This window comes from the organism of the source record quoted next, unplaced genomic scaffold (assembly GCF_019419815.1).
Source record: "Pyrus x bretschneideri cultivar Hongxiangsu unplaced genomic scaffold, Pyrus_bretschneideri_v1 Contig54, whole genome shotgun sequence".
Lineage (NCBI taxonomy): Eukaryota > Viridiplantae > Streptophyta > Magnoliopsida > Rosales > Rosaceae > Pyrus > Pyrus x bretschneideri.
The window spans coordinates 1,132,174-1,142,772 of NW_025999792.1; the positions used below are offsets into that span (position 1 = coordinate 1,132,174).

Below are 10,599 nucleotides of genomic sequence, written 5' to 3' on the forward strand. Positions count from 1 at the left end.
TTTAGTAACCAATTTCAACAAGAATAAATTCTGATTTTTGTCCATTCCAACTTCTCCTCAATACAATTCTTTCTTATTTAATCCTTCATATTTTGATTACAATTAGCAAACGAACCATGAAGTTTGAATTGAGGAGTGTCTACATGTAAATGCTGGTGACTTTCTTGGATGTTACCATGTGAGTCATGTGACGTTATTGGAAATTTACCATGCCATTGTTGGAAATATAATTACCGTGCCATTTTGGAAAATTTAAATGACATTTGGCACGGCTTAGTTTTATCTTCGATACGCTTCCGTAAAACTCACGATATAAACACTGCTTACGTTCTCCTCCTTCTCAGTTCTCACAAATCTATCATTCGACTTCTGCACCTCTCTCTCTCCTTTCTCTCTCTAAAAATTTGATTTTCGCTAAGCGGGTTTTTGAATTCGTCTGCGAGAATGAGGATAAGCAACAACCTGGTGGGTCTCCTCAACTTCATAACGTTCCTGCTGTCGATTCCGATCGTGGTGGCCGGAGTATGGCTGAGCAAGCAAGGCAATACCGACTGCGAGAAGTTCCTAGACAAGCCCATCATCATCCTCGGCGGATTCCTCATGCTGGTGTCGCTGGCCGGCCTAATTGGCGCCTGCTGCCGCGTCTCGTGGCTGCTGTGGGTCTACCTCCTCGTCATGTTCCTCCTCATCGTGGTCCTCTTCGCCGTCACCATCTTCGCCTTCGCCGTCACCAACAAAGGCGCGGGAAAAGTACTTTCCGGGAAAGGGTACAAGGAGTACAGGCTCGGGGACTACTCGCAGTGGCTGCAGAAGAGGGTTAACAGCACCAAGAACTGGAACAAGATCAAGAGCTGTCTCATTGACAGCAAGGTCTGCTCTAGTTTCAAGGACAAGTATGCCAATGAAACACTCGAGACCTTCTATTCTGAGCACCTGTCAGCGCTTCAGGTATCATATTTTCTTCAATTTTCTTTTGGGGATTTTTTTTATTTTAACTTTGCTTAATCCTTGTCCCGAGATCCGAAATTTTGTTCATGTTTTTGGGTATGAATTGTGGTTTATGAGTGTCTGGGATGAACTAATTTCTCAGATTTTATTTGGGTTTTTGCTACTTATTATTCTCATCTGTGTGATAATTTTTTTGAGATCTGAATTGTATGTTAAAGAAAAGATGTGGGATGATAATATCAAATTAATTTGAATCGGGTTGAAAGTTGTTTCAACTTGTTTTGATTATGTTTACTCTGTGTTGCATGGTGGCATTGGAGGTCTGACTTTTTGTTGGACCAGGTAATTTGGAGATACTTAATTGTGTTTGTATGTAATGACTTATGAAAAGTTAAAAGGCCGTATTCTTTGAAGCTTTCAACTTGATGGACAAAAAGGCTGGATTCTTTATTTCTTTATCCCTTCAGTCTGCAACTTTTGTATGCTTTGCAAATTCCCCCTTTTCAAATTAAAGTCAATTATATATGCAGACTTTATTCTTGAAAATTGCTCGTAATTGTACAAATGATGCTTAAAGAGAAACCAAATCCCATCCTATAGACCATATTAATGGTCATTTTTGTGGTTGTGCAGCTGTCTCTGTTCTTGTTTGGTGTAAATTCCCGCGATGGGGGTGCCTCCGTTAAAGTCCCATTCCTATGCTTTATGTTCGAGTCTCGTTATGCTTTAAATTACTGGTTTCCGGTTGCACTTTTGATTAGATTCCTGTGTGGCAAATTATTGTCCAGAAATTGATTGTGCTTGGCGAATAATGATGTTATTTCATGGCTTTGGTTTTTTTGTTTTTAGCAATTCGGTAGTTGTTCCCAATCGTGCTTCTTAGTAGCATCCTGCTTTTTTGTTGAAAGTGCATATAGTTGGTGTCGTGAAAGAAATTAAGAATCCCTTTCGGAAATAAGCTGTGCTCTGAAAGGTTATTCTTATCTTTGAGGTTTTTTTTTTTTAGTTTTGTAGATATGTATATGTTGAAACATATATACCTAAGTAAAACGGAACTGCCTGTGGTTGTGCGGCGCTGTGTGTAGTTTAGATTGCATTGTGTGTAGTTATTTCGTTTGCCATCTTCTCGAATATAACAGGTCTTCTAATGTGTTTACTTTACCTATGTGCAGGCCGGTTGCTGTAAGCCATCAGATGATTGTGGATTTACTTACGAAGGCCCCATCTCCTGGACGAGCAACACTACTACCGTTTCCTCCAACCCTGACTGCAGTGCGTGGCAGAATAATGAGAAGGTTCTGTGCTTCAACTGTCAGTCGTGCAAGGCTGGACTGCTGGACAACATAAAAAGTAATTGGAAGAAGACGGCGATTGTCAACATTGTCTTCCTCATCTTCCTGATTGTGGTGTATTCAGTTGGATGCTGCGCGTTTAGGAACAGCAGGAGGGACAATGAATATTGGAAACAGTAAGCGACGCTGGGGTTCCATCGGATATTGACATGTATGTAAAGAATAGTTTGGCACTAGCTCTTATTACTGGAACATACGTCGGTCTTATTCCCTAGTTATTGATATAAATCTCGTATATAGTCTTTGATCACATTTGGTTTAAGGGTACAACGTTGTTCAGCTGCTACTTTGATGTTTTTTCAGCTCCTATGTGAATTTGTTTGTTTTCATTGGTCGTTGCCATATGTCGTTTTATCGTACGTTAGGCATTTGTTCACTGAGTCGTGGTGATAACTATTATTCAAGAAATACTTGTTATGGCATGTGGAGAGTTACGTGTTTTATTCTATTCTATAGAAAACGATATTTTATTTCAGTAACTACGAACCTGTGGGACAATTGGAGATGAGAGAATTTGGCGGTGGTTACAAAAGCTTACGCTTTACAGCGACAAGAGAAAATGCAACTAGTTATACTACGTCACTACGTTTGGTTTTTGTGTCATGTATTTTGTCATATCTAAGTAGTTCTAGTTTTTTCTTAGAGTCTCTTTCTAAGCCTTCATAGGTCTTCTTCTATTCCTTTGGCCTTGGGTCTTTATTTCGTAATCACATCTTTCAACCTCGGCATCTATAGATCTTCAGAGTATTGGATATTTCAGCTTTGTAATCGAAAATTTTTTAACTAAAAATACAAAAATTAAGATTTAACATCTAAAATGCTCAAAATATCTTTAATTATATTATACTGTGGAGCACCACAGAATTTGTTTGGTTTTGATTTGATATTAATGGACCACTAATCCACTAATGTATAATTTGATTTGTTGTTCTTGGTTCAAGTTTCAACAACCAAACTGTAGTGGGGAACCAAACCTAATCATACATGTTTGGAATTACATATCACCTCACTAGTGATAATTCCACTTGAGCACGCATTTGACTCTACATGCATACTGTTTCAGCAATGTTCCATTCCCCCACGGATTTTCTGGTTGAGAGCCGGCTGGCAGAGACAAGATCCACATAAACATTGTAGCACAGATTATCTAATTTTTTAGGATTAAGAGCATCTGCAAGACACCAGTTCAACTCATTTTTCTTACCTATTTGACCTAAAAGATGTATAACCTTGCACCATATGTAGGAACTATAGGAGATCCGGATGCTATGTCTTCTACAATAAATTACATAAGATAAATATTAGTAAATATCGTTCCACATTAAAATAATAAAATAGATAAAAATAATCTAATAACGACAAAATACTTATCTTTTGTAAGGTAAAAATGCTCTTGGTCGATGCTTGACTAGAACAAGATTCAGGTTGAGGAGTGTAAGTTCACTGTCCTTAAGAGTAGACTTCGCAATTCTGTATAATTTGTCACCCTGGAAGTGCATGAAAAAATAATATATGATGATGACGGTGTTCATAATCGAAGATCCGGGCACGTTTATTGATGTGTATTTACAACTATTGGTCGATGAACTAAAAGAATTATGGAAAAACGGTGTTCCCACGTACAATAAATCTACCAGGAAGATGTTCACTTTGAGAGCAGCCATGATGTGGACTATAAAGGATTTTCCTGCGTACGCTATGATGTCTAGGTGGAGCACTAAGGGCTATAACGCATGCCCAATTTGCAAAAAGGACACAACGTCTAGTTGGCATGCCGGAAAAGTTTGTTACCTAAGACATCCTAGATGGTTGCAGTGAGACCACAAGTGGTATCAGAACAAGATAGTCTTCTTCAATGGCATAGAGCTTCGGCCAAGACCTAGAGAATGGTCCGGAGATGAAATTTTAGCTCAGGTGTATCGGTTTGATTTTGCTCCATTGGGCAAATCTGTAAATAAGACAAGACTAGACACACATCTAAACTGGACACACAAGACGAGGTTGTTTGAGCTCCCGTACTGGTCCAAATTACAATTGAGACACAATATCGATGTAATGCATGTTAAGAAAAATGTGTTTGATACACTAGTCAGAACTATACTAGACATCGAAGGAAAAACAAAAGACACAATAAAAGCTTAGACTGATCTGGAAAAAATGGGCATTAGGTGAGATTTATGGATGACAAGGGATGGAGACATAGCCAGAAAGAAGCTCGCATCGTTTTTGGTGAAACCAGAAAAGAGGAAAGAGTTTTTGCAGTTTCTATCTTTTATAAAGTTTCTAGATAGGTATACTTTAAACATTGGCCATTGTGCAAACGTGGATGGAGGCAAATTTTTCGGCCTCAAGAGTCATGATTGTCATGTCATACTTTAACGTCTTCTCCCAGTGGGAATTTAACACCTCTTGCCCGAAGACGTGGTGAAGCCGATTATGTTGTTGGCGAGATATTTTTCTCAATTAACTGCAAGATCTTTGCGCAAGTCCGATGTTAAACAGTTGTGCGATGATATTATTGAAGTGTTATGCAAGTTTGAACAAATATTTCCTCCAGCTTTCTTCGCAAGCATGATCCATGTGATGATTCACTTGCCGGATAAGGCACTTCTAGCTGGACCTGTCAACTATTGATGGATGTATCCAATAGAAAGGTATATAATTGCCATAAATACTTTAGTTCATGATGTATGTACAATTTGACTAATTTTTTATGATATTTTGTTTATTGATGTGGATTACTGGGTGAATTAAAAAAGAATGTACGGAACAGGGCAAAGCCGAAGGATCAATCGTGGAGGCATGGGTCGGATTTGAGTCACTTACGTGTTGTGCAATGTACCTATAAGGCGTTGAGTCTACATTCAACCGACAGCAATGCAATAATGACGGTGGTGTGAGAAGTGAAAAACTTTATGTTTTTGCCCAAATTGCACGACTCTTTGGCAAACCAATCACAGAGGAATCGTTTGACAAAATGGACAAGGAGGTAGCACATTGGTTTGTACTTAACAATTGTGACGAGACAATTGCCTACCTAGATGAGCATGAAGAGTTGATGAAGGACGAACATACTTCACATTCATATGCCAAAAAGCATCGTGAATTGTTTCGCCGATGGTTTCGTAAAAATGTAAGTTGTTCATGTTTTGGGTTATTTGCATAATTGTAAATGTTAAACTAACATGACAACTTTTTCTCATTTATTTAGGTGAAGAAATTGAAGGAAATGAATTTGCTCACTTACACTGAAGAATTGTACAACTTGGCGATTGGGCCCTTAAGCGCAGAATTGTACTCCAGTTGTCATGTAAATGGCATCAAGTTTTTGGCAGTTGATCACGATGACAAGCTTTGTGCGTACATGTCCCGGGTGTGGGTAACATTGCAGACATTGATTTCTATGGAAACTGGCAAGTGTTGTGCAATTGCTTTACAAAGACCCGTGTCAAGTTATCCTATTTAAGTGTCACTAGTTTGATACAAACCCACATCAGGTTGGAGGTGTTAAGCGAGACGATGATTTGTTATCGGTCAACACTAACAGATGTTGGTATAACGACAACCCCTACATTTTGGCAGCGATGGCTAAACAAATTTTCTATATAGATGACCCTAGAGGCGAGAGGGGATAGAAAGTAGTTTAGAAGACTGAGCACAGAGGGATGTATGATATTTCGGACCAAGATCCTGCTGCGGATGACAATTATGGTGAGGTTGCTGACCAACAATTCAAGACTTCAACGGCACTTGGTGCAGATACAATACGAGATATGACTATTGTACAAGAACTGTATCAGGTAGCTAGAGGTCCTAAAATTGAAATACCGATAAACTCCATTATGATTGACCTCGGGGATCTATCGTGATACAATGCACCCGAGCACGCGAACGACGATGTTGAAGTGCCTACAGACGAGGAGGAATGGGAATCTGAATCTGACGATAGTGTTGATATTTATTCTAGTTCAAATGAGAATTAATGAAAAATTGTGATGTAAATGTAATGATATGTATTGAATAGTATTTATTTTGTATACAAACAAAAGTTTCCTTTAAAATTTGTAACAAAATTAATTTAAAAAAAAATTATTTATTTGTTCAAATGAAAAAATAAATAAAATTTACAGATATGCGTGACGACGTTTTATAAATGTTTGTCGCACAAATATTAAAAAATTTGTTTTTTGTTTTAAGTTGGTGGCACAACGAAGGTTTAAACACTCTCGTTGCGCAAACATGTAAAAATTTGATGTTTTTGCCAAAATTGGGTGCATTTTTGTTTCGGCGCCTTTACTCTCTCTCTCTCTCTACCTCAGACTCACTCAAGCTCTCTCTCGATTCTGTCTAATTCAAGCTCCTTTCTCTAGATTCTCTCAAGCTCCTCTATCCCTTTCTCTCACTCTCTCTATCTCATACTCACTATCTCAAGCTCCTCTCTCCCTCTCTCGCAGTCTCTCTGTCTCTCTGTCTCCCTGTCACTTTGACGCCACACCCTGTCCCCGCTGCCGCAACATTACTAGGTAAGCACCCAGTCTCCCTTAATTCAATTATTTATAAGTGCAAATTTCTCATTTTTTCTGTTCAATTGTTCTAATTATAACATTTAGGGATTTAGGGTTGGAATTGGGAATCTTGCGTTTAGGATTTAGGGTAGGAATTGGGTTGTAATTGGGAATCATGGTTGTAGTGTCAAGGATTTTTGAGGTGTTTGCTATCCTCATATAAGGCCTTACTATCCGCATACACTTTGGATTACTAAGTGTTTATGATGTAGGACAATGTAAGGTGGGCATTGTTGATAATTATGATGGACTAAGTAATAGATATGATTTAAAGCAAGAAAGTTTAGTGTCAATGTGATTTTAAAGAAATTGGAAAAATAGAAAATAATAGGGAGGACAAAGAGAGAAGAAAGTAAAGGAGGAGGTGTAGCTAGCCTTTAACATGACATACTTTTTCATTAAGCCATATTGATTTTGCTCTATAAGGAATAGCCTTAGTTATAGGGAAATAGAATTCTCAATGGCTGCTACAAATTTTAAATGGCTCATTAAAATCCTAAAAGGCTCATCGGAAAGTAAACAAAATAAGTAAGAGGGAGGTTAATGAGTTTTCTCATCAGTGTGATGTGCATTAGCAATGCTGTGATTCTTCCTTGTTGTCCTGATAAAAGAATTTACGTTAGCCAAGGGGCTAGTTGCCCTTCCTTTCTTACCTTGATATTCCTTTCCTTCTCGCCTTTCTTCCTTATTAGATTATTTCATTAAAGTTCACATTCTTGCTTGGTTGGTTTCATGAAAAACTTAAAACCTTGGATATGGTTCAAAAAAAGAAAGCCCTACACTTCATTGTTTCTTCATTGGTGTATACAATACAGCTCTAATGGTGAATATTTGGATCACATCTTACATTTTTTTCCATTGCCACTCAAATTTGGTGCATTGTGCTTCATTCCTTTGGGGTGGACAGGTGATTCCAAGAAACTTTTACTTTTTGCTTTGCAAGTTCTTTTTGGTTAATGGTTTTAACAAGATATTGATCACCTTGTGAAATTGTGCTTTTTTGGCTTTTCTTTTTGGTGGTTTGGTGGAGTATAAATAGGGAAACTTTAAGAATAAAGAAGACACTATGGCTTCACCTTAGGACAATCATTTTTTGAGTCCTTGTGGGCTTCTAGGTCTAAACATTGAATGATATTACCCTTAGTGTGATTCTTGTCGACTATTCTTCTCAATTTTTTTGTTGAATTGTTATACACTATTCTTCTCCTTGATACTTGTTTTGCATTTGTATTTGTAGCCATCCAGGAACTTTTCTACTGCGCAAGGGAAGAAGGAATTGAAGGTTCAGGTAATTCACGGTTTTGATTTAAAAGCAAATTTTTTTCTTGGCTTATTATTGTACACGTGCATCAAATAATGAACTAAATATGGGTTGATTGTAGCTGTCATTACACATTGTTCTCATGCTTGATTGAAACTGGATTGGTGCTTTTGATTTTTGCATTTGACTCAATCATATCTTGCATGTTGACGTAACTCATAGTTTTGTATATAACTTTCACACAGTATGTTATATTGTGGTATGCATAATTAAAAAAACTATTAGGATGTCACATAGTTTTGTCTATACTAAAAGTGGACTGGCTAGTTCTTGTTTCTTTGACAAAATAATTAAGTGGCTTACTTATTTCCTTTTCCTATGAAGGTTAACAAACATGTGGAGTTCATTTGGATGTCAATCAAACAAATAATAGTATATGTTTTCACAATTCATAAACAAATAGGAATGATCAAGGAATAAAGCTGCAAAGCTGATAACTTGCTCTTTTTCACTAAGTGATCTGAAATAGCCCTTAGTTTTTTCTTGGTACTTTTATATGATAATTTTATACCATATCATTCTATTTTTTAACTAGTTAAATGCATAAAAATGTTGTATGCCCAAAAGTGTTTGAAGATTATTGATTTGATAATATGTTGGTTTTCACTTTGTCGTGGCATGCACTTGATAATTAGTTGGAAATAATTTCATCATCTCATTTTAAGAATGCTAATAATTTCATCATGTCATTTTAAGAATGCTTTTGCTGGAAGTTTTGTAATTGTCTTCCATTCATAATTTGTACAAGTTTTGTAACTTAGGAATGTATTTGGAACTTTGTTTATGATTTTATTTATTTCTTACCTATTTCATCGTTAAGACATTCTGGGGTTTTCCATGACAAACGTGAGTTTTCTCGCAATTATTATTAGTGGATTATAGGGTTTGCTAATGGATTCTACCGTGAGGTTATCGTTCGATTTCCCTTCAATATATTTGTTGCATCATATATGTCATTGTAGATGGATCAATTTGTTTGTTTGTTTTTATGAATAAACTTGTTCCTTGCAATACGCTTTTTTATTCCTATCTCATGTTTTCATTCACCTTAGATATGTGAATGAAATGCATATAATAAGATGATATCTAAATAGATTCATGATTGTTTTTGTAGATGTCGAACTTAATATCAAACCGGCAGGCAGTTAGTAAGGGCAGTCAGACACCTTCTCCAGGAGGTAATGGTACTGCCACCTCCACACCTGATATGGGCATGATGGGTGTCCCTTCGATCACTCATTTGGGGCCAACGATGTCTACGGCTCCTGTGTCATCAATTTCTTCGGTGACTCATCCTGTCCTAAGTGCCAAACGTACTTATGGACAACCTCGAAGTTCTAAGGAGGCTCTGCCATTTGGTGAGGCTTCCTCTGTCCATGGAGAGGGGTCCTAGATAGGTAAGCTTGCTCTGTCCATTGATAAGCTTGCTTCTGGTTTCATCTTTATTCATAGCCATAATAATATGTTCCTTATAAATATACGAGTGGCACATGTGCTTTCTAATATTTTCTCAAGTTTTGGCTTGCAAATTGGCAGCAAACTATTCAAAATAGTCTCCATTAATGGATACAAATGTTTTCCAGTCTTAAGCTATCTTTCAACTAGAGTATTTGTATTATTTTGAACTGTTTGTCTCAAACACACACACACACACACAAAACCATTTTTCCAACTAATTTTACTAAGAAAAATTGGTGTGGATTTTGTTGGTTTGAACAGTTTGATCTATAGTTGTAAAAGATTGTTATGTTCTTCTGAATATGCTAACCTAAATAGCAATCAACATGCTTTACGTCTTTCTTTGTCAACGATGAGATGATCCCTTTTGTGCATAGAATAACATGCATGCTAGCTAGTTAATTTGAATTGTTATTTTGACCTATATTAATTATTGTTAAGTAGCACTGAGTAAATTGGAGTCATATCAACAAGTTGTAAATTTTGTTTTAACATCCCTAATTGGTATAAACTGTTTGAATTGTTGGGTGGACGTGTTGTTTTTGTTGTTATATTGTCTCCAGGTTTTAGGAAATGTTATAGTTTTAGGGAAGGTTCTGCCGAATTTTCAGTAGAAACTAGAATTCATCTAATGTTTACTTTGTTAATTTGGTAGGTCAAAAAAAAATTAGGGGCTTTTGCAGGCTACTTAAGACAGCACAGACCACTCACATCACAATCGAGAAGCTCACCACTACGTGGGATCCTCAACATCATGCAGCTGCAACAAAGGAGCAACACAGTGCGTTGGCCACCAACGTTGACTCGGTTATCAGGAGTCATTGGACCCTTAGGTGGGAGTCATGGAGAGCTGTCCCATAAGAAGTCAAGGAAGTCGTTCTTCATGAATTATTGGTAAGTATTTTCAACCTTAAATACTAAATTTTTATTAAAGTATACAAAGATTATAAATTTT

General features: G+C 37.0%; 1 protein-coding gene across 1 annotated transcript; it reads left to right on the forward strand.

Annotated features, from left to right (window-relative positions):
* The first annotated feature begins 332 nt into the window (after nt 1–332).
* On the forward strand, nt 333–2,722 carry LOC103928977 (tetraspanin-8-like). Its single transcript, XM_048570692.1, has 2 exons — nt 333–948; nt 2,121–2,722. The coding sequence occupies exons 1-2, from the start codon at nt 445–447 to the stop codon at nt 2,418–2,420; spliced, it is 804 nt and encodes a 267-aa protein (XP_048426649.1). The 5' UTR covers nt 333–444; the 3' UTR covers nt 2,421–2,722.
* The last annotated feature ends 7,877 nt before the right edge of the window (nt 2,723–10,599 follow it).

What these genes read in the sequence shown, in the direction of transcription:
- LOC103928977 (XM_048570692.1), top strand. Translation starts at nt 445, where the DNA reads ATGAGGATAAGCAACAACCTGGTGGGTCTCCTCAACTTCATAACGTTC. An exon ending in AGCACCTGTCAGCGCTTCAG is followed by an intron (nt 949 to 2,120) that starts GTATCATATTTT and finishes ACCTATGTGCAG; the next exon opens with GCCGGTTGCTGTAAGCCATC.